The sequence below is a fragment of the Crinia signifera genome, chromosome 19 (assembly GCF_055691185.1).
Source record: "Crinia signifera chromosome 19, ASM5569118v1, whole genome shotgun sequence".
Taxonomy (NCBI): Eukaryota; Metazoa; Chordata; class Amphibia; order Anura; family Myobatrachidae; genus Crinia; species Crinia signifera.
Window position 1 is genome coordinate 17,725,868 of NC_139226.1, and position 26,142 is coordinate 17,752,009.

At 46.7% G+C, this 26,142-nt stretch overlaps 1 protein-coding gene across 1 annotated transcript in view; it reads right to left on the bottom strand.

Moving 5' to 3' along the window:
- The window catches only part of LOC146041713 (uncharacterized), a 114,615-nt gene extending 93,881 nt beyond the window's left edge, over positions 1 to 20,734 (bottom strand). The window contains exon 1 of the mRNA XM_083161626.1: positions 20,677 to 20,734. Within this exon, the coding sequence (XP_083017752.1) occupies positions 20,677 to 20,728 (52 nt within the window). The 5' untranslated portion in view covers positions 20,729 to 20,734. The remainder of the gene's footprint in view (positions 1 to 20,676) is intronic.
- Positions 20,735 to 26,142: the final 5,408 nt, after the last annotated feature.

The window sequence follows — 26,142 nt, forward strand, 5'->3', positions numbered from 1 at the left end:
GCATATGTGCTTATATTTGCATCGCTGGCCTTGCTGACAAAATGAATTGTTAAAGGCATAGCATTTGCCCTTTGCGGACCCGGGGGTGAATGACCTACCCCCCGGGGTAAAACGTTTTGCTGCTGGCGGATCGCCAGCAGCCCGCTGTTGCACATGACCCTGCGCCGGCACCGCGGGGAGAGGGTGAGCCTCCGCCCCGACCTCTGAATGAACTCTGGCTATCTCCATCCAGACCTCCACGTCCTTGCAACCGAAGTCCATTATGTGCAGGCAATCCTGCTTGCGCCTGAAGCGCTCATCGTATGTCCTCCATGCCACCCCGCCGTAGCGCATGTGCATGTCATGAATCATATGAATGTACCTAATGACATTCATGTGTTCATCCGGGCGGTCCTCAAGGTAGCAAGCTGCAAAGACGCAAAAACCTGCCAGCCAGTTATCGTATGAGCGAAAAGCCTCCGCCCCAATCCCAGATTTCGACTTTGCTGCCTTGTACGCTTTTTTAGATTCGTCAGTCAGACTGAACAAATCCACAAAATCACCTTTGTCAATCTTCTTTCTGCAGCTGTCCCTGAGCCCCCGCAGCACCGCGGTGTAATCGCAGTGCACTACCGGCGGGAGATTCCTACGCTTCCTTTCTCTGCGTGAAATACGTGCTACCCGCTTGCGTTTACCCAGCCGGGCATGCCGGCTGGCCTCCTTTTTAGCATATTTCGCAGCCTGCTTCCGAGCCTTAGCAGTGCTGCCCACCTCTGAGCCTGCCGCAGAAGAGGACGAGGAGGAAGAAGAGTAATGCGTAGAATGGGAGCCCCCGGAGGAGGATCCAGAGACCTTGCTCCCCTCCTCATCAGACGAATCGGGCTGGGCCGCCCATGTGTCGTCGTTCCCGTCATCATCTTCCTCATCGCCGCGGTTATCCTCCTCTGTACCGTCGCCTTCCTCATCAGCAACTGCAGGGGAATAAGAAGGGGACCCAGGGGAGGTCCTACGCCCTTTGCGCCTACCCCCCTGTCTGTACGGGAGCACACATGATGCCGAGCCGCTAGAGTGGGCACGGTCCCCTCTGGCCGCAGAGGCACCCAAACCCCTGAAAGCCTGCACAAATGCGGCGCACCCAGGTATAGTCTCTCTCCCAGAGGACCTGCGCCGGCTATGGCCTGAAGCTCTAGGCTCTCCAGTAGCCCCATCCACCAAGGGTGCCAGTGCCCCGGCCACAGAAGACAGTGCTGCAGAGAGGAAGGCAGGGTCAAAATCAGGGGGAAGAGATCTCCCCCTGCTGCTGCGCCCGTGTGCCTCAGCACCAGACCGTGAGCGCCTAGAGGATCGCCCCCCGCTGCGCACACTGCCTCCCTCGCTGCCTGAGGGCTGTCTCCGTGAAGGCCCAGGATCAGCGCGCTCCCATGATGGCCTGTACTGCGGGCTCACACTAGTGCCTGGCCTGCCAGCGCCTCGCGCCCTCCAGGGAGCCACAGACCAAACAGCCTCATCCCCCTGATGCTCCTGCGCCCCTGCTGCCGCGAGCCTCGAGCCGCCCCGCCCCCCAGACGGCGCCACCATTACACTCGCGGCCGCCATTTCGTCTGGGGAATCGGGCGCAGCGCGCACCGCCGCTGCAGTTACCATACCCCTGCCAGTCCGCGTACCGGGTACCGGAGCCCCGGCAGAGGTCCCCACACCGCCAATGCGACGTCCGCGGCCTGAGGCCGCACGTCCGCCGCGGGCATGCCGTCGCCCGCGCCCTGCCTCGCGCGTCACCGCAGTGCGCACCGACGCTGCAGCCCTGTCAGGGGCAGCAGCATCAGCGCGGTCACCACCGGAGCCCGCGGAGGGGGCCGGAGAGCCAGCCAAGGCAGTAGGTGAGGCACCCTCCGTTAGGCCCGAACCAGAGCCCTGGTCAAAACGGGCAGGGGGACGGATGGTACGCTTGGGGCATACAGCGGGTGACTGCTTGGCCCTAGGCATAGTCACACAAGCACTCTTGTTCTTCTAATACACAGGTAAATTACACTAACTTGCCACAGTAAACCTCTACAGGCACGGTGACACGTCTTACTCACTCAGAATTCACAGGAAAAAGTAGCAGACTCCTCCCATTCCTGAGGTAATATTCCCAGCTCACCAGCCAAACCTAGGATCTGATAGGATCCCCGAGTCACATGACCCATGAGCTGCACACCCAGCCTATCATGTTTAAACTACTCCCTGTCTATGCAGCCACTGCGTTGTTCATAATGTACGGTTATACTACACGGCATGCAGATTGTTATATATATATTTATAGTACTGTGTCTGGGGTGCAGATCCTGTATACAGCATACGGGAGAAGACATAATGTAATACATGACATATAGAAGGTATATTAATGTACGGTTATACTACACAGCATGCAGAGTGTTATATACATTTATAGTACTGCGTCTGGGCTGCAGATCCTCTATGCAGCATACGAGAGAAGACATAATGTAATACATGACATATAGAAGGTATATAATGTACGGTTATACTACACGGCATGCAGATTGTTATATACATTTATAGTACTGTGTCTGGGGTGCAGCAGATCCTGTATACAGCATACGGGAGAAGACATAGGGGATTATTCTGGTTGGAGCGACCGGGCCGTACGCGTACGTCCCAGGGTTTTTCATGATCTGCGCATGCGTACATTGGCTAATGCGCAGGCGCGACCACTCCACAACGCTTACGGACGGGGTCTCTAAGTGCGAAAAAACCTATACGCGAGTGTACGGCCATTGGGGCGGCATAGGGGCGTGATGAGGGGAGCGGCCGAAATAATGAGGGAAAATGGGCGTACATATGGGCGTACACGGGGGTGTGCACCAAAAATGAGCGGTGCTACTACCGCACGATCGACTAAGGCACCGTTCATTTCGGACACAAAACAGGCGGCCGCCAGCCGCCAGCTCAAACCACCCCTACAGATACCGCATTCCAGCGTGCGCCTAGGTTTGCTAATTAACGCTGATTACTACTCAAACACATACACCTGAATGTAATAAGCAATGCTGCAGTCTATTCAGTCCAAACCATGATTTCACTACCTGCAAGCCACACACAGCACTCAAACACATTGGAAGCTTATCTTTCTATACTTCTCGACATTTAAAGGTTTGTTTAATTTAAGGTAAGAATCTTTTTAAGACCTGCTTATATATGCTAAGGTAGCTATTTGCTAAACAGTTACACACATTCACTACGTGCTTTCATACACTTTACACAGTAGCACACTCAATCTACACAAGTCGACATGTGTCAACGTCTTCACTCTAATACAAACATAGGTTTTGTATTTATGATACAATAACATAAACCACATCTAACACCTACAAAGGATGTTTCAGCAATGTTTTAAGCCCATGCCCACTATTTTGCACACAATCTTTGTATAGTACCCAAAATACAGAACTGTACCACTATCTGATCTGCTAGGAATTGGATTTTACTACACTCTGGATGTAAGATGCCACCAATCACATTATTGCACTCACATCTCTCTAACAAAGGATTCCTACATCTGCTTATGACACTGTAAAATCATATATATTTAAAAACTTATACATGTTTGTTCACAAGCAATTTTATCATGTTTGGCCGATTCACACATCTTTTTTTTAGGGAGGACACATATGCATTCCTACACAAATGTACCTTTTGACCCTTGTTTGGCTGCCTCACCCACTCCATGAGGAAAGCATTGTTCTGGACCTGCTTTTACCTACTACTGTAGGAGCTACCTCACCTGCACACAAACTGCTTTCTCACCTATTAAGTTGCTCTGCACATGTGCTGACACAAACTAATTAGCAGGGAAAAGTTGGATAGGAACATGGGAATGGCCATGGAGAGGGTTACACATGGGAAACTTCGACCACACTTCAACAAATGTTCAAAAATACCCTGGTCAGTAAGTACACCTAAATCTAGTATTTGTTTCACACAAGAAATTACACATACAACAATTTTGTTTTAATTGGTAAAATAAATTTATTTGCTGTTCAGCATCACACCTTGACACTTTAATGTCATAAATCAAATAAACAAATAAAATAGACACAAAAAAAAAAAAACCAGCCAGAACAAGAGGTTGCATATCTCCAAACATGTGTTACCCTGCAAATGCAATGGTGAAAGAAATGGGGACACCAGAATACGTACTGCAACAACCAGGGTGAATACTAAGCAAGATACACACCACCAAAAATTTATCCTGCATTTGTAGAGGTCAAAATAAGAACTTTAATGCCCATGGCACGAAAATGGATCGATGGCCAACTCAGGAAGTGGATGTCCAGTGCAATTTAAACATTTGGGGTCCAACCACAGAGGAAGTGAACCAGGTCTCATTATTTGGGCCCTTTTTTCCCCCTTTTAGATGGGGCCTTGGGGACAGGGGCCTTTGGGTCAGATGGCTTGCAGCGTCTTCCCCTAGTGGACACAGGAGGGTCAGCAGAGGTGGAAGGTTGGGGAGCAGCTTGGGGTGGGCCAGCAGATGGGGGATTGTCCCTTAGGGACCTGGCGGTGGGCAGCAGCTCCGCAAGAATGACATTCAGGCGGCTGAGGTGTTGGCCAATGCTTTGCATGCCAGCCGCCAGAGTGTCATTAATGCGGTTCAAGGCCTCACACTGCTGCCTGTTTGTGGCCTTCCACTCATCCAAAAATTCCCCAATCTGCTGCTGACGGAGCGCAGCATCCACCCCTTGCTGCTCGATCCTCTCCAGCATCACCATCATGCTCCCATCCCATGTCTCCTGTGGCTGGGGCTGGGGGTGTCTTCTTGGTGGAGGCTGGACCACTTGCTCCACCTGTGGCTCTGCAGAGGAAGATGCTGCCGGTACATCCTGGGTTTCTGCTTCTGCTAGGATAATAATTGAAAACAATGTCACCATCACATACGCACTAAAAAATCTCTTTCAAAATACAATGCATTACTGTGACTTACCATCAAAAGCAGCATCAAAGACCTCCGCCGGGAGCTCACTGTCCATATTGGAGATCCCCCTGACCTCGGCCACATCAATGACGTCCAAGGCGTCCTGCTCCAGGGGGGTATACTCCAAATGATCGGGCATAGGACCTCTCCCGGTGGACATGCTGTGGTTGTACCGGTCAGTCATCTTCCTCTTCAGTGTACTTTTAAAGTCGGTCCACCTACAAGTTTAAAAATACAAATATCACCATGAGATATGTGCACCACTGTGCTAGTGAACATCATGACTACGTGACATTTCCTAGTGTGGGTGATCTTATGTTTTTTAGCCATATGTTTCCCACACACACATTAATGTCTCCATTAGGAGGCATTTCAGTGTCTCATCTCATTTATTAGGCCACTAAATGCACATACATAGATCACTATGCAGAAATGACATCATCCCTGGCCAAATTAGGCACCTCCACCTGTTGTGAAACTACACATTCCACCATAGCTTGACAGTGTGGTTATTATGGAGTCATTTAACTATGGGATGGCATACTGGGATGTGTAGTTTCTCACCAGCTACATGTGCACAGTTTGCTCATTCTTGTTTCAGTTGCATCATATGGAACATGTAAAGGTGGCCATACACGTTACAATTATTGTATACAATATTGCATCTCATAGCATATCGGTTTTGCGATGAGATCAGATTAGATGAGATCTAGTACAAAAAGTATGTGCTGCACATACTTTTTGTACTCATCGCTAAACCGATATGCTATGAGATGCGATATTGTATACAATATTGTATACAATAATTGTAACGTGTATAGGCACCTTTACAACAACTCTTTCCAAAACACACTTTCTCTTGTCCCATCACATACTTCACATACTTCACATGAGCAGAACTGTGCCCATAACCTCACATCACACCAATGGTGCATGTTTCATATATCAATGTGGGTTATTAGACATGGTTGTGTTCACATGTGACATTGAAGTGTAGCACTATCTACAAACACACCTTTCTATTATTCTCAAAACATACATGTAACATATGTACACACATATGACATTATCAGGGGGACAAACACACTTGCCTTTTCTTCACCGATAGCCAATCTCTGACCACTGGTGACACCTGGTTCACTTCCTCTGTTATCTTGTCCCAAAGGTTTCTCCTTGCACTGGCACCCGGCTTCCTGGTTGGCAATTCTATCCATTCACGTGCTCTGGGCACTAAAATTCTTAATTCGGCCTCTACAAATGCAGGGTTTCTCTTTTTGGTAGTGGTATCCTGCTCAGTCCTCACCCTAGATGTTGCAGCTCGTTTTCTGGTGGCCCCAGTTCTCTCACCATGCACCTGCTGGGTCACACCTGTTTGGAGAGATGCAACCTCTTGTTCTGGCTGGTTGCTTGGCCCTTGTGGAGCTGGTGGAGGTTGAACAGGGCCTGTTAGTGAGGGGCCCGCTTGGTCTTGCAGGCTACCTCTCTCTTGAGCCCTCCTTCTCAGCTCCTGTTCCCTCTTCTGTAAAGCTTCAAGCAGGGATTCTGCTTGTGCTCTCTGCAGAGCGTCCTCAGCTGCGGAATCGTCTGAGTTAGACATGTTTGCAGCAATTCTGGCCTGCATCTGACTGAATATTTATATGTTAATCTCCCGCCATGAACAAGGGGGCGTATATTTTTCCCCGCAATGTACTTGCTAATTTACGCCGATATTTCCCGCCGATAATTGCCGCTTAAATTACGCGGGTCTCCACGCACCTGATCAATCACCTGTATATGCACATACACAGGTTGTGGAGCATTGTGTACTACATCGTGAAATGTGTGCACCTGTCATTCCAATGATGAGTGTTGTCAGCTGGTATCTGTTTGAGTTTGTGTATGCTTTGTGAGTCACATTTCAAAACATCACGTTATAATGCTTTCCTTACATATGTAATGAGTCTGAAATTGTCATACACCAACATGTTGCATTGGGCCCCTTTTAGCAGCGTATTTATTAGTAGACGCTTGTGTGTATTCTTTTTCGCACACTGTATATACAGTTCCTCTCTATACATTGAATGCATGCTGTTGGTTATGGTGTGTGTATATCGGAACGGTCCGCGTAAGTTTCTATTCGCATCCAGTTTGTTCATGTAAGAAGGATTAATAAAGTTAATACTAAACAAACAATTTTTTACACCAATCAGCAAGCACCAAAAGTGATATATGTACCTGCAATTAATAACTGCGCCATTGCCACCATGACTTCAACCAGGGCTAGGGCGTTTTCTACCCAGGAGCTATTGGCCTTGGTTGAGGTCATGGACCGCCGCCTGGGGCCCAGGGGCCCTTATGTGTCAAATCTTGACAAGCGGCGGGCATATAATGCTGCCCGCCGGCTAATCTTCGCCCGGACCGGCGTTCACAGGAGCCTGGGCCAAGTTGAGCGGCGCTGGTCTGACCTGCGCCGGCGGCAGCCAGTGTTGCTATCATCACTTCGCCGCCATATTGCCCGATGTAAGTTTTTATTTACTAGTATGCCTGCGTTTTTTTGCAATGTTTTCTGTACTTTTTATAAATATGTTCCTGAGTATGGGGGTGTATAGGGGTGTATATGGGTGTATATGGGGTGTATAGGGGGTGTATATGGGGTGTATAGGGGTGTATATGGGGTGTATATGGGGTGTATAGGGGGTGTATATGGGTGTATATGGGGTGTATATGGGGTGTATATGGGTGTATATGGGGTGTATAGGGGGTGTATATGGGGTGTATATGGGTGTATATGGGGTGTATATGGGTGTATATGGGTGTATATGGGTGTATATGGGGTGTATATGGGTGTATATGGGGTGTATATGGGGTGTATATGGGTGTATATGGGGTGTATAGGGGGTGTATATGGGGTGCATATTAGGTGTATATGGGGTGTATAGGGGGTGTATATGGGGTGTATATGGGGTGTATATGGGTGTATATGGGTGTATATGGGTGTATATGGGGTGTATAGGGGGTGTATATGGGGTGTATATGGGTGTATAGGGGGTGTATAGGGGGTGTATATGGGGTGTATATGGGGTGTATATGGGTGTATATGGGTGTATATGGGGTGTATAGGGGGTGTATATGGGGTGTATATGGGTGTATATGGGTGTAAATGGGGTGTATAGGGGGTGTATATGGGGTGTATATGGGGTGTATAGGGGGTGTATATGGGGTGTATATGGGTGTATATGGGGTGTATAGGGGGTGTATATGGGGTGTATAGGGGGTGTATAGGGGGTGTATTTGGGGTGTATAGGGGGTGTATAGGGGGGGGGGTTTAAGTAGTTGCTCAGTTTTTGGTTGTAGCATATCAATTAGTTTGCATGATAAATGTCTGAAATATAACAGCAATGATAATTTGGAAGGTTATGAGCATGACTAATGTGAATTTTTCTTTCCCCCTTTTTTATGAAACCCAATCTTCGATTTCTATGCCATCAACATGAACATTTCAGCACGGGCAAGAGCCCGCATAGAAGCCCGGGAGCAGGCAGCCCGGGACCAGGCAGCCCAGGAGCAGCCGGAAGAGGAGGAGGAAGAGGAGGAGGAAGAGGAGGAGGAGGAAGAAGAGGAGGAGGAAGAGGAGGAGGAGGAAGAGGAGGAGGAGGAAGAGGAGGAGGAAGAAGAGGAGGAGGAAGAAGAGGAGGAGGAAGAGGAGGAGACAATGGGTCAAGCTGGGGCCCACACAATTTCGCCATCCCCTTCCCCCACCCCCTCCCCAACCCCCACCCCAACACCCACCCCCACCCCCTCCCCTACCCCCACCCACACCCCTACCCCCACCCACAACCCTCCCCCCACCCCCTCCCCACCCCATTTCCAACCCCCCTACACCTCTCCACCACCCACCCCCAAACCTCTCCAATCCCCACTCACACCCACTACCAGCATCCAAACTCCAATCCCATCCCCCTTGCTCCTGACCCCCCCAACCACCGCACAGCCAACCAGCGGCGACCAGGATGGCTCAAGTAGCCGTAAGTAAATAATGTGTCTAATGTTTACCTACACATTTCTACACATAAACAATCACAACAACCACATATGTGTATCCAACATCAACATTAGTTGCAACATATCACTGCAGGGCGACCATGAGGTGTGGCCTGTCCTTCTCCAGGAACAAGGGTCCCCTTGGTGGTTTTTTGGAGTGTGGCCATGCCTCACCCCTTGAATAATTGACATAACAGTACATCCAATGAGATATCCGACATTAGTGGTGTTGTAGTTATGTGGCTCCAGGTGTTGGGTAACTCCAGTTCCCAGCATGATGTGCAACATAAATGTAGAGATTGTTTTGTTAATAGTGTGTGAGGCCATGCGGATGCATGCTTTACAAACATAGCTGTAGGCCTATAATTTGTACAGCAATGTCCTAAATTTAAAATAGTAAGGAGTGCTTAAGCCGCCACAATGTCATAACCCTTAAATAGCACAGCCGAATTGTGACGTTAGAGGAGAGTCCCCCAAAACCAAACTAGCAATTGGGATACAGCATACATTCATCCAAGAAGGAGTAATTGAATTAATGTTATTTACTATGTACAGTATGTGTGTGTTAACATATTATTTTTTAGTACTGTGTTTACAGCAGACCCATCTTCAATGTAGTTTAAAAATGTATGTGGCCTTCACACATAACTCACAACTTTTTATTATGTACAAATACAACAAACATTTCTGTATGTTATATATTAATTTTTTTTTTTATCCCTTCACTACAGACACTGAACAGCAGCAGGAGGAGGTGGCAGCCCTTATTCGGGAGATCTTCCTGACCCTTTTTTATTTGCAAATTCTTTTTGGCCTACTGGAGGCCCGCATTTAATTTATTTTTATCCCCCCCCCCCTTATTATGTTTGTTATAAATAAAAGTTTATATTGTGTTATAAATTGCCTGTGTTTTTAATAATAAATATGTTAGAGGGCTTGTAAGGGTAGGTACATACAGATGTGTAATGTAGTTATAAGTAATTTGAGGTGAGGGGTAATGATTGATGTGTGAATGTGTGTGTTTTTGAGTAAAATAACACATAGTGAAAATGCATGAATGTTTAATGTTGTTCGATTAAAACATCACACATAACATCAGGGTAGGTATACATGTTACACATTTTGGACAAAGTAATTATGGACATAATTTAGTACATATACAGAAACACCAACATAACTTGATTTAAAAGTAACAGCAATATGGGGACACATAGATAGTGATTAAAATGCCACATTAGAACACAGTGGCGTAAGTTCATTCCAGTTGCCCGGAGGCAAGATATATATTGGTGCCCCCCCCCCCCCCACACACACACACACACACACACACAACCCTATATAAAATAAATATTTCTGTTTAGATAGATAGATAGATAGATAGATAGATAGATAGATAGATAGATAGAGAACACATATATATTTCAGAACTCAGCCACAGAAGCAATATCGTTGGCTTTTAAATAACTAATTTAAACTTCCAGGGGATGGAGAGGTGCCCCCTTGGGAGCAGGAGCCCGGCGGCAGATGACTCCATTGCCTCCCAGAGTTCTGCCTCTGTTAGAACATAACAAATATACATGTAATGAGGGTTAAAATGTTGTTTTATTAGGGTCATTATTAAGGTAGACAATTGAGTTAATAGAAAACAATAATTGAATAACAAATAGAATAATTAATTAATTGTCAGAATTCTAGTTGAAAGGCAAGATTTGCAGGTCCATATATGTGAAGGGTATGCCAGCGTACACGGACGTACGCTCACTCTCACGAGCGGTGACATAAGCTGAGTTTTCCATTGAAAACAATAGGGACCTGTCCGTGCAAGCTGGCGTACGCTCAGATCTCCGCAAGAAGTCGGTGGGAAGACGGACGAGACGTCCGTAAACGGCGGCATACGCTCAGTTGTACGCCAGTTGTCGGAGTGTAATGGCTGGCCCGTCCGTGTACGTTGGCGTACGCTCATTTGTACGCCACTCCCCTTCTACGTTGTTTATGCCCGTACGTATGCGGCTGATTTGTGGGTGGACTTAACCCCAACGGCCGCGTACGGCTAGCGTACGTTAATAGTGAACGTACGCACGTTTGGCCGCACCGATCAGAATAAGGCCCATAATGTAATACATGACATATAGAAGGTATATTAATGTACGGTTATACTACACGGCATGCAGATTGTTATATACATTTATAATACTGTGTCTGGGTGCAGCAGATCCTGTATACAGCATACGGGAGAAGACATAATGTAATACATGACATATAGAAGGTATATAATGTACGGTTATACTACATGGCATGCAGATCGTTATATACATTTATAGTACTGTGTCTGGGGTGCAGCAGATCCTGTATACAGCATACGGGAGAAGACATAATATAATACATGACATATAGAAGGTATATAATGTACGGTTATACTACACGGCATGCAGAGTGTTATATACATTTATAGTACTGTGTCTGGGGTACAGCAGATCCTGTATACAGCATACGAGAGAAGACATAATGTAATACATGACATATAGAAGGTATATAATGTACGGTTATACTACACGGCATGCAGATTGTTATATACATTTATAGTACTGTGTCTGTGGTGCAGCAGATCCTGTATACAGCATACGGGAGAAGACATAATGTAATACATGACATATAGAAGGTATATGATGTACGGTTATACTACACGGCATGCAGAGTGTTATATACATATATAGTACTGTGTCTGGGGTGCATCAGATCCTGTATACAGCATACGAGAGAAGACATAATGTAATACATGACATATAGAAGGTATATAGTGTACGGTTATACTACACGGCATGCAGAGTGTTATATACATTTATAGTACTGTGTCTGGGGTGCAGCAGATCCTGTATACAGCATACGGGAGAAGACATAATGTAATACATGACATATAGAAGGTATATAATGTACGGTTATACTACACGACATGTAGATTGTTATATACATTTATAGTACTGTGTCTGGGGTGCAGCAGATCCTGTATACAGCATACGGGAGAAGACATAATGTAATACATGACATATAGAAGGTATATAATGTACGGTTATACTACACGACATGTAGATTGTTATACATTTATAGTACTGTGTCTGGGGTGCAGCAGATCCTGTATACAGTATACGGGAGAAGACATAATGTAATACATGACATATAGAAGGTATATAATGTACGGTTATACTACACAGCATGCAGAGTGTTATATACATTTATAGTACTGTGTCTGGGGTGCAGATCCTGTATACAGCATACAGGAGAAGACATAATGTAATACATGACATATAGAAGGTATATTAATGTACGGTTATACTACACGGCATGCAGAGTGTTATATACATTTATAGTACTGTGTCTGGGGTGCAGCAGATCCTGTATACAGCATACGAGAGAAGACATAATGTAATACATGACATATAGAAGGTATATTAATGTACGGTTATACTACACGACATGCAGATTGTTATATACATTTATAGTACTGTGTCTGGGGTGCAGCAGATCCTGTATACAGCATACGGGAGAAGACATAATGTAATACATGACATATAGAAGGTATATAATGTACGGTTATACTACACGGCATGCAGATTGTTATATACATTTATAGTACTGTGTCTGGGGTGCAGCAGATCCTGTATACAGCATACGGGAGAAGACATAATGTAATACATGACATATAGAAGGTATATTTATGTACGGTTATACTACACGGCATGCAGATTGTTATATACATTTATAGTACTGTGTCTGGGGTGCAGCAGATCCTGTATACAGCATACGGGAGAAGACATAATATAATACATGACATATAGAAGGTATATTAATGTACGGTTATACTACACGGCATGCAGATTGTTATATAAATTTATAGTACTGTGTCTGGGGTGCAGATCCTGTATACAGCATACGGGAGAAGACATCTCCTATATATTTGGCTACATCTGTCACTCAAAGTGGGTGTCTGTGTCTATAACGCTCTGTTCCTGGACTTTCCTCTTAATGTGTGATTGCCTTCATCTGTGCTGAACACCTTTCTGAGAAATTAACCTGTTTAAAACAGGTGATGGCAATCATACATTAAGGGGAAGTCTAGAAACAGAGCATTGTGTCCCTCCTGGAGAGGGTCATGTTGGGAGGTATGTGAAAGAAAACCAGCCCAGTGAGCCCACAGACAGTGCCAGACACCCACTGCCTTCCCATGTTGCCCAGCACTGCTACTCCACAGCCACCAGGTGAGCGCCCTCCTCCCGCGATTTGCGGCAAAACCTCCCCCCCCCGAGCGCCCCCCCCTCCCGCGATTCGCGGCAAAAACACCCGCTCCCCCGCGACCCCCCCTACCGCGATTCGCAGCAAAAACACCCCCGCGATTCGCTGCAAAAAGAACCCCCCCACGACCCCTCCCGCAATTCGCGGCATAACCACCACCCCGCGACCCCCCCCTCCCGCGAATCGCGCCAAACCCTTCCCCCGTGACCCCCCCCCCCCCGATTCGCGGAAAAAACACCCCCCCTCGCAACCTCCCTCCCGCGATTCGCGGCAAAAAGGACCCCCCCGCGACCCCCCCTTGCACGATTAGCGGCACCCCCCCTGCGACCCCCCTCCCTCGATTCGCGGCACCCCCCCCCCGCAATTCGCAGCAGCCCCAGGAATAAATGGCACATGCAAAACACTGACATGGCTATGGTCGACAATGAAAAAGGTTGACATGAGTTTTTGAAGATTTATTTTTAATTTTTTTATTTTTTTCATATTCATTTTCATGTGTCGACATGGACACCAATGAAGTGGCACACTTATGTCAACATTTACATGTGTTGACCTTTCTGTGTTGATTTTTTCTTGTGGCGATTCGCGTCACACCCCCCCGCAACCCCCCCTGCCGCGATTCGCGGCACCCCCCATGACCCCCCACCTCCCGCAATTCGCGGCAACCCCCCACCGGAATCCCTGTGAACCCCGCCCTCCCGCGATTCGCGGCACCCACCCCCGCGACCCCCCCCTCCCGCAATTCGCGGCACCCCCCCGTGATTCGCGGCAGCTCCAGAATTAAATTGCACATGGAAAACACTGACATGGCTATGGTCGACAATGAAAAAGGTTGACATGAGTTTTTGAAGTTTTTTTGTCATTTTTTGAATATTTTCATATTCATTCTCATGTGTCGACATGGACACCAATGAAGTGGCACACTTATGTCAACATTTACATGTGTTGACCTTTCTGTGTTGATTTTTTTCTTGTGGCGATTCGCGTTACACCCCCCGCAACCCCCCTCCCGCAATTCGCGGCAACCCCCCACCGGAACCCCCATGAACCCCGCTCTCCCGCGATTCGCGGCACCCACCCCCCGCAACCCCCCCCTCCCGCAAATCGCGGCACCCCCCGCGATTCGCGGCAGCCCCAGGATTAAATGTCACATGCAAAACACTGGCACGGCTATGGTCGACAATGAAAAAGGTTGACATGAGTTTTTGAAGATTTATTTCATTTTTTGAATGTTTTCATATTCATTGTCATGTGTCAACATGGACACCAATGAAGTGGCACACTTATGTCAACATCTACATGTGTTGACCTTTCTGTGTTGATTTTTTCTTGTGGCGATTCGCGTCACACCCCCCCGCAACCCTCCCCCCCGCGATTTGCGGCACCCCCCGTGACCCCCCACCTCCCGCAATTCGCGGGAACCCCCCACCAGAACCCCTGTGAACCCCGCCCTCCCGCGATTCGCGCCACCCAACCCCGCGACCCCCCCCTCCCGCAATTGGCGGCACCCCCCCTGATTCGCGGCAGCTCCAGAATTAAATTGCACATGGAAAACACTGACATGGCTATGGTCGACAATGAAAAAGGTTGACATGAGTTTTTGAAGTTTTTTTTCATTTTTTGAATATTTTCATATTCATTCTCATGTGTCGACATGGACACCAATGAAGTGCCACACTTATGTCAACATTTACATGTGTTGACCTTTCTGTGTTGATTTTTTCTTGTGGCGATTTGCGTCACACCCCCCCACCCCCCCCCACAACCCCCACTCCCGCGATTCACGGCACACACACACACACCTCCCCCGCGATTCTCGGCACCCCATCCCATGACCCCCCCTCCCGTGATTCACGGCACACCCCCGCGACCCCCCCTCCCATGATTCGCCGCAACCCCCGCCCCGTAACCCCCCCTCCCGCGATTCGCGGCACCCACCCCCGCGACCCCCCCTCCCGCAATTCGCGGCACCCCCCCGCGATTCGCGGCAGCTCCAGAATTAAATTGCACATGGAAAACACTGACATGGCTATGGTCGACAATGAAAAAGGTTGACATGAGTTTTTGAAGTTTTTTTTTTCATTTTTTGAATGTTTTCATATTCATTCTCATGTGTCGACATGGACACCAATGAAGTACCACACTTATGTCAACATTTACATGTGTTGACCTTTCTGTGTTGATTTTTTCTTGTGGCGATTCGCGTCACACACCCCCACCCCCCCCCCGCAACCCCCACTCCCGCGATTCACGGCACACACACACCCCCCCGCGATTCTCGGCACCCCACCCCGTGACCCCCCCTCCCGTGATTCACGGCACACCCCCCGCGACCACCCCTACCATGATTCGCCGCAACCCCCGCCCCCGTAACCCCCGTCCCGCGATTTGCGGCAACCCACCCCGCGACCCCCCTCCCGCGATTCTCTGCAATCCCTCCCCTCCCGCGATTCGCAGCATCCACCCCCCCACAACCCCCCCTCCTGCAATTCGCGGCACCCCCCGCGACCCCCCCTCCTGCAATTCGCGGCACCCTCCGCGACCCCCCCTCCCGCGATTCGCGGACACCTAAGTTGCAATACAGGGCATCTTTCATACAATTCTAACCATATTTCTCATATACAAACGTTCACAAATTAAGGGGGCGCAGCCCCTTACGACGGTGTGAAGAGCGCCCGTAGGCCGCGATGAATCACCTAGTAATGTAATACATGACATATAGAAGGTATATAATGTACGGTTATACTACACGGCATGCAGAGTGTTATATACATTTATAGTACTGTGTCTGGGTGCAGCAGATCCTGTATACAGCATATAGGAGAAGACATAATGTAATACATGACATATAGAAGGTATATAATGTACGGTTATACTACACAGCATGCAGATTGTTATATACATTTGTAGTACTGTGTCTGGGGTGCAGCAGATCCTGTATACAGCATACGAGAGAAGACATAATGTAATACATGACATATAGAAGGTATATTAATGTACGGTTATACTACGTGGCATGCAGATTGTTATATACATTTATAGTACTGTGTCTGGGGTGCAGCAGATCCTGTATACAGCATACGGGAGAAGACATAATGTAATACATGACATATAGAAGGTATATTAATGTACGGTTATACTACACGGCATGCAGATTGTTATATAAATTTATAGTACTGTGTCTGGGGTGCAGATCCTGTATACAGCATACGGGAGAAGACATAATGTAATACATGACATATAGAAGGTATATAATGTACGGTTATACTACACAGCATGCAGATTGTTATATACATTTATAGTACTGTGTCTGGGGTGCAGCAGATCCTGTATACATTTATAAGAGCAGGGTTATTAATATTACATTCAACTCATATTACATATACTCAACTAACAGATTCTTAAAAACAGCACAGAAAGTATATTTATATTTATCATTCAGATTCAGAAATTTACTAACACTTTTAAACATGAAAAAGGTGATATTGCCCAGAGCAACCAATCAGATTAAATGTTAATGTCAAAACCTGTCAATATGGACTGCCAATTAGTGTAATGCTTACCCTCATTGGTGTGTGCAGCCCATTTTCTTAGGGGGTGCACCATTGTGGGGGGGGGGGGGGAAGCTATCACCACCTACTGGGCATGTCCATTAACGCCTACTGGGTTTCTCTATCAACACCTATTGTGCATCAATGCAAACTAAATAGAAGGTGACATACTAATGTATATGCGCTTCAGAATGAATCATTCCCCCACGCCAAAAATTTATACCGTAATGCATAATACATGTCACACACCCATTTCTAGTATACCACATGCCATAATGCCCACTACACGTTATGCCACACACCATAATGACCATTACACATTACACCTCACAACGTGTTGCCCATTACACATTTCGCATCACACTTTGATGCACATTACGCCTCACACCTTGATGCCCTTACACATTATGCCTCAGACCATGATGCCCATTACGCCTCACACCGTGAAGCCCATTACATATTATGCCACACACTGTGATGCCCATTACACATAATTTGATACCCGTGATAACCATTACACATTATGCCACACACCGTAATGCCCACCACATATAATGCCCTATAAGTACAGCTTACCTACATGTTCATTGCTAGGAGTTACATGCTTGATACCAGAGAATTAATGCTCGTTGCTAAAGGGGGATTACATGCTTGTTGCTCAGGGGGGGTTACATGCTTATTGCCCAGCAGGAGATTACGTGGGAGATGTACTCGCAGACACAATCACAGCCATGGAAATATGTAAGAGATGGGGATAATTTAAACGGGACGTGAAGGGATTATATCTGAGAAAGATTTTTGCTATTGGCACAATCCAAACCTGAGCTGAATCAGCCCTAGGCAGTTGCTAATGCCTAGTGCCAGCTTTATCTGGGTGAGACCCCCTCCCCCCACCTCCTGACCTCCAGTGTACTCAGCTTTAATAAACACGACGGCTCCCTGGTGACCATCCACGGCACACTCACCCTCCAGCAGCCACAGGAGCATTCCGCACACCTCCACGGAGAGGGACAGCATAGCAGACGAGTCTGACGCCCATAAGAACAGAGTGCATGTGTCCGCACATGGCCCCCTGTTGATTGGTGTCCAGCTGGTGTTGATTTCCTGCAGATCAACAGTAGTGGGACGCAGTGGCGTAAGTTCGTTCCAGTTGCCCAGATGCAAGATGTATATTGGTGCCCCCTCCACACACACACACAACCCTATATAACCTTATAGAAAATATATATTTCTGTTCAGAAATGTAGATAGATAGATAGATAGATAGATAGATAGATAGATAGAGAACAAATATTTCAGAACTCAGCCACAGAAGCAAATATCGTTGGCTTTTAAATAACTGATTTAAACTTCCAGGGGGAGGAGAGGTGCCCTCTTGGGAGTAGGAGCCCGGCGGCAGATGACTCCATTGCCTCCCAGAGTTCTGCCTCTGGCGGGACGCCAATCAACAGGGGGCCGTGGCAGACATGAAGGAGGCTGCTGGACATGGGTGGGCAGGCTTCAGCGGGGACTACTACAATATGCGGCCGCAGCAGCACTGATCAGCAGCCAGCCCGGCCGAGCAGCATTGTCATTGCTGCTGCCGGTGAAAATGAGGTGCTGCAAACATGTGGGGGATGCCGGTCATTAGGAGGTGCCTGTGCACCCCCGGCACCCCCCGTGCGCATGCCTATGCTTACCCTTGCTGGCTCACTTTAACATTCACAATTGTAGTCCACATGGATGGTGAAGTATGAATCAGTGTGGAAAAACACATGTCGATCTTTTCTTGACTATCACCATGTTGAAATTTTTTTGTGTCGACCTTTTGTCTGTGTAGATAAGAGGTTTTATTCTGACCTATTCACTAGGCTGCGTATGTTTGCAGACTAGCAAACAGGTATAATCTGCCCACCACCTGCCCGAACGCCCCCCGCCTCTAACATGCGAGGGCTTAAGTATGCAAATACAAAAATCTCTGGGCATATCCCTACCCCAGCCCACTGCCAGCCACTCCTGAAGTGTGAATCTCACCTAAGCGGTTCGCTCCCATATGTATATATTATATCCAGGGGGCTCAACATTATAATAGGGAAGGCACAGCAACTGCAACCAACTGCCATTCCAAACTGACTCACTGGCAGCGGGTGGGGCTCTCCTATTTGAATTTTGGACTGTGCTGTATTCAGGACAGTTGGAAGGAATGCAGTCTGGTTAGTGCCATACCTGTGATTGATACTGTAGTGTATGCAGCCAGACAGACATCACCAGAGGAGCAGGTCACTGTAGCTTGGGAGCTGGGAATACCATAAAAATTATAGTAACTGTAACATGAGAGGGAAGAACCTACAATAGAAAATACATTATACTGTAAGTAATAATTAGTACAGAGGTAAAAAAGCAAAAACAAAACCTCCGGATTTTAACGGCTAGCAAGAACGGCCTAGTAAATACTAACCAAAATACTGTATTAGTACAAAAGGTAAAATTACAATACAGTACAGGCCCTATTCAACAGTAGAATATCTGACAAGGTATTGATGAATCTCTTGGCTAATACGGTTTATGGGTCGCCTATTTGGAACAAAAGGGATATTTCCCCTACATTCCCAGTACAAGATACAGAAAAAAGGGTTTGTTTTACTCAAAACTTGGCGCCCCTTTCACGGACAATAGAATAGGGTAATAAATGAAATATTTCAAAAATTGAGTTATACTCTCCTTCTTTGTGCGCTATCCCCTCTGTTCCACTTTTCACATGCTTTCACTTTTTCTTTAAATGGTCCTGTAGGCTGCCGGGGTGCGATCCTCTGTGGGCACTCTCTCTGGTTAGGTCAAGCACTACCTGGCAGCTGGGACCATGCCTGAGAGACCTGCGGTAAGTTGCTCCGGGAAATGTGTTGCTGGCTGCTGGGCTCGTCTCACACCGATCAGCTGACACATGAATATCTGTCCCCCACCGTAGTTTTTGAAAAAACATCCATGCATGCATGGTTGCGTACAACACCAAAAGCATTTGATGGTCGCTGACCATTGAATGTTTTTTACCATCTTTGCAAATTTAAGTCATTCTGGGCTGACTTTCATTTGCATAGTCCTGTCCGACTTTACGCGTGCGCAGAGGCTAAACATGGGTTCCTGGTGCAAATTCACCAGAGACCGAGCAGATAAGAATGACCCCAACGGTGTGATACTAAATTCATGATCAGTGGGGAAAATGCTCCAATGCATACAAAATTACCATCACGTCCATCTCTGAATCAAGACCAGAAATTACAGACTGATAATAGGAAATAATTGGAGCAGGGATCGGATGAATCTAAATCTAAATATTACAAAAATACATGTTGCCACCACTCTATCACACTGATCCAAAATGTGGTCCAAAGTGTGGTCTGCAGAGTCACAGCGGCTTCATGCACCACTACGGGCGATATACAGTGATATCGAGGGACTTTGTAATCCACAATTGTGGAAATCATCAACAGTGGAAGATGTTAAATTATATACTGTAACATTGGTTATGGGTCATTGGGTTGACCAAGTTTAGGTGACTTGCATAGTGTCCATGTCGACTGTTGACATTCAGGACAGAAACAAAAGTGAAAACATGTTGATCTTTTCACTGTCAAACTTCCCATTGTCGACTGAATGCTTGTGTTGACATTCCAACCCTGTCGACCTTAGCCATGTTGATCTATATCAGGTGTTGACCCAATGTACTGTATGTGCACCTAAATGGGGTCGTAACGACCATATCCCGTAACATTGTAGTATAAAGCATATGCATGCAAAATGTGCATTGATATAATAATAATAATAATAATAATAATAATAATAATAATAATAATAATAATAATAATAATAATGGTGGAGAATGTCGCTTACCTGTCGCTGATAGAGCAGAGAGAACGAGCAGGTGTAACAGCAGGGACGCCATTATTAGCTGCTGCTGTGACTGTTCTATAGGAGATAGAGGTAATGTCTAAAAGTCCCCTCCTTATATACTGTATGATATAATAACAAGCCTGAGGCGGAGATCTGCTGATGGGAAGTCGCAGAACTGACTTAACGAGAAATAATTTGTATTTGGAAATATGCAATACAGCAGCTTTCTTAAAATAGTAAAGAATCTAAGCATTTCTTCTATGAACATAGCAAACATGTTAGTACATACAGTACAGTATGTTTATTTTTTATGCTAGTAGTGGTTCCAGTTGATAGTTTTACATTGTGTATACAGAGAATAGAAAGGCCAAATCCAACCTTTTCCATTATGACATTTTGACCACGTTAACCTATTGCATGTAGAGATGAGCGCCGGATCTGAAGTTTTGGATTTGGATTTGTTGCCTGGATTTGGATTTGTCTTTGTGGAGCAGCGGTAAAAAGCTTTGGATTTGGATTTTTTTTTTTAAATAATGGTCAAAAAACGCCCAAATCATGTAATTTTTGCATTTTTTTTATCCCTAGAGTAATATTTACCCCAATAACATTAATTTCCAGCTCTTTCCGGACCACTTTACAGCTCGCAATGTTTTCATTCAATTTAGGCCAAGGTCTGCAGCAAGCTGGCTGGTTATTAATATTATATACTAGGTGACAGAGCCTCGGCACAAACAGATGGTAGTTTGTTACATATCTGCTTCCCAGCAGTGGCAATAATGAATGGTGATGCAAGATGGAATTGTCCCATAACTGAAATGACTGGTTCGTTTGGGACTGAAATGACTAGTTCGTTTGGGCCCCCACAATAAAAGAAGCAATGCTCAAAATTGCGCATAATATTAAAGTTCCTTGTTTGATTGTTCTGCCTCCACAAAGTGTTGGACAAACTGCGTCCACAAAAAAAAAAAAAATATATATTTTGCTCTTGTTTATTGTTTGTGTGCACTGCACCCTAATACACCACATTGAGGTACTGTCAGAAGTTCCATGTGTGATTGTTCTGCCTCCACACAGTGCTGGACTTAAAATTGCCAGAATACCATTCACATTATGCAGTGGCAAGGAAAGACTCCAGCCTTGCCCTATCAGACTTGGGAATCAGTCAGTGAGGCATCTCATGTGTCTCATGAGTCTGACAATGAAAGACCTTGTCAATTGTGTTTCCTTAGTGAGAAAGCAGCTCAAAACACTAAGGCCCTTATTCTGGTTGGTGCGGTCAGAGCCGCACACGGGGCTCTGACCGCACAAACCAGTCCCCGCCCACCCGACGGATCGCCACGGCCGTCCGTACACGGACGGCTGGCGATCCGTACAAAAATGGTGGAGGCGTACGCCTCCACCATGGTGGGAGCTGCCCCCTGCCTTCGATGGTCGACGACCATCGAAGGCAGGACCGCACGCCGCGGCAGCTCCCGCAAGCTCAGACCACACGGACAATCGTCCGTGTGGGAGCTTGAAAGGGGGCTGAAAGCTGACATCCGGCGACGTCAGCTTTCCGCCCCCATGTCATGGTAATGAGGGCGTCATGCCCTCATTACCATGCACACGCCCCGCGTTTGCATGGGAACGCCCATGAAACGCGGGGCGTACACATAGGGAAATGAGGGGCTGAAGCCCCTCACGCCCCTATACGCCCCCTTTGCGGCGGACGAAATCCGTCTGCGGCGAAGGGGGCTGCACATGCGCAGAATGACCTCTGCGCATGTGCAGTTTAAAAACATCGGCGGTACGGCCGCACGCGGGCCGTACCGCTTAGATTAGAATAAGGGCCTAAGTCTGAAAAACAAACTGTGCGTCTAGGAACAGAAATGTCACAAACCACTGAGAGGAGTCCAAGTGTGTCCTTGAGTCCTACGTGTGAGCCTAATTTCTCAAAGAAGCCGCCTTCCACTGTTACTGCTCACTCTGCATATCAGAATAAGAATCAGAAGGACTTTATTGGCCATGTATACTCTCGTATACTAGGATTTTTTTTGTGGATACAGTGCAGCTCCAAGCACGGTACAAGAGGGATGACAGGACATACATACATACATACATACATTGCATCAGTTGCGCATACAAATTACAATTAACATGTTATGATTTGCAAGGTTAGACAGAGCAGTTAGGTATGGGGCACCTCTCTAATTGCTATTAAAGCCACCACCAGCTACTCCTTGGTCTGACCGTGTCTAAACCAATGCCACGACACCCCCCCCCGAACGCTCATTGCTCCTGCGGGAAACACAGAGACTGCGAGCATGGTCATCTAACGTCGGATGTCGGAGGTGTCTGTGAGCAGCACGACATAGGTGCTGTGAGTACATGCTACAAGTTTCCTTGTGCTCGCAGCAAAAGCCTGGTGATATAGCGCCTTATAACTTGGCTCATGTCGGCTGCCCATACAGGATTGCAAGCCATCTGCTCCAGACTGCCGGGTGATGTGAGCGGGTGCTGAGGCACACCAAGCTCTGCTCTACACCATTCCGAGCCGGAGCTCCAGGAACACCAGCTGCGGTAAGGCTACCTGCAGACGGCAGGTCCCAGCCTCTGGCCCCTGCACAGCCCCTCTCCCTCACCAACCGTCTCTTTATCCCCTCCCGGCCATTGCCGCCTCAAAGACACTTGGGGAATTATAATTACACCAGCGGCATTGTATAATAATACTGTGGATATACAAATTGGAAAATCTCCTGGTGTGTGTGCACATCAGACCTTGGAGGCAAATTCATTTCAAATCGGATTATTTGTGTTGCTTTGCACCAATTCGAATGGGACATTAAATTTACAAGAGACATCTGAAACCTTGATCATTGCTGGTGAGAATTGGCTCTATTAGTGACACTAAGCTTCTAAAAGCAATATATATGAAATATATCCAATGGTCTTTTAACCAATGTGCCCAACAGATGTCAGTGTTGAATAATATGCTACATTTTATAGAGATTATATCTATGTGTTATTAATAAATTTTATATTTGATTTTTACAGTGTGACAACTGCGCTCTCTTTTGTCTAAAATTAAGAACAGATAGGTGTTTAGATTAGCAGTATCTTAGAGTACATTGTTCAATAGTTGAATAGCTATCGGGAAGAAGCTTTTTGCGGTTCTTGATGACTTAGCAGGGATATTTGGGGATGATCAGCATTAGCTGGTAACATAGGCATTGAAGATGCTCCCATCGAGTTACAGCAAGAGGTTGAGGGGGATACTTGTGTAGCAGACTGAGGAATTGGATATTGGGGATGAGGATGAGGATGTTGTGTGTGTAAGTGAGGCACAAGTGAAACCATCTGTTGGGCATGATAAGACTGCCATTGTCAGGCCTGGTCATAGGACCAACAAATGCATGTCTTATGTGTGGAATTATTTTCACACTAATTCAGAAAACATTTGCCAAGCCATCTGTAGCCTTTGTGGAAACAAAATAAGTCAAGGTACGGACATTAAGCATCTCAGACCATCTACCCTATTATGTCATCTGCAGCAAAAGCATGGGAAGTATAGGGAGGGTTCCAAAATTGGTGCTAGAAAATTAACATCAAGAAGCAGTCCAGCATCAAATATGTCCCTTCTCGTTAGTGGACCCCAGCACCAGCGATCTCCTCCACCAACACCCTCACCCTCAACCTTGGGATCCTCAGTAATGACCAGGGATGGTTCTTCTGATACTACTATTGTGCTAGATGAATCCTCCCCTTTTCAGGATTCTGCAGAAGAATCCTTGATCACAATGTCTTCTGTTACTGCTGCTGCTGGGGGTAGTTCTTCAACCCAGAAGTGGCCCAAGAAAACCCATTATACTACTCTGAAAAGACAACTGACTTTTCAGCAGTGCTTAGCGAAGAAAAACAAGTATATCAGTTCTTACCCAGTGGCACAGCAGATCAATGAAGCCATGATAGTGTTGGATGTGCGTCCAATATCTGCCATCAATTCTGTGGGTTTTACAGTTAATGTAGGCTGCATGTCCCAGGTACCAGATTCCATATCAGTTCCATTTCAGCCGAAAAGTCATTCCTGAGCTGTACCATCACATGGTACTTGTTTCCTAGAACGGTGCCCAGTACGCTTTTAGCCTACTGGGCTATTTTCCGTAGTGAAATCGCATCGCATGTGATGCGATGCGATGTCCATATTAAGTGCACAGGAGTGCACTTAATGAAATATGTGCACAGAAGGAAATATCGCATGGGGTCGGACGGCACCATAGACAGGGTGCGATCCGATGTGATATTTCATTGTATAAGCACCCATGCTATGAGATATGATCCTATGTGATAATTTAGTGCACAAGAGAACTTATACAATGAAATATCGCATCGCATCGCATGGCACATACAGTGGATGCAATCCGATGCAATTCGATATTTCATTGTAGAAGCACCCATGCTATGACATGTCATGGGTGCTTACTATTTTAAATAGCTATGCCATTATTTTGTGTCACCACCACTATCCACGCCACCCCAAAGCATGGTGAGCGCAGCGAGCCCCGCGAGGGGTGGCGGAACACATACTCCAACCTTTTCCTACCCCCACTATCCACACTGTAAAGTAATATGCGTGCGCTCGCCATGCTTCGGGCTTGGTGGCTCGCTGAGCTCGCCACACTTTATAGAATCAACTCCACGCCTAAGTGGATAGTGGGAGGTATGAAAAGGTCGGAGGACGCATTCCGCCGCCCCTCGCGGGGCTCGCGCTCGCCACGCTTTGGGGTGGCATGGATAGTGGTGGTGTATTAGGAACACATTCACACCTGCAATATCATGCATCTGACACAGTAATGACGACATGTTCACGAATAACTGTCATTTACTTAATAAATTAGATTAAAAAAGCATTAATAATTAATCACATGAAATTGAATAAATAATAACAATAACAAAAAATCACAATATTAATGAAGAAAAACAATGAAAGAAAAGATGTGAAAAACCAGTCAATCAGCCTTAGGAAGGAGCTTAAGTGCTGTAAGGATGCGTTCAAAAGGGTTATCACCACCCAAAGTTTTTCGCCACATAAACTCTTCTAAATATGACTGTAGATGGTGGCGTGCTGTGCCTCTTTGGCGCTTATTGCGCCATTTGCATGCGCCCCAAAGACACTCCACATTCTGAGTTTGAACCCCTGTGTCCGGGTCAATAAAATGAAATCTGTGGTTTACCTGGGCATCAGCAGCGGCTCGTACCTTATTGGGGGAAGGGGGGCTGCCTGTGGCCGCAGCAGGGGTGCCGCGATTCAGGCACCCTCCTCCCCCTGTCGCCGCCACTGCTGCTGCCTCCTCTTCCGTCCCAGTCCTGGTGCCTGTGCTGTAATGAGTGACAGGCGCCGGAACTGGCGCATGCGCAGTACACACGTGTACCCCGCATGCAGCCAACTTCTATGGGCTGTGTGGGCAACAGCCCATAGAAGCAATCTTG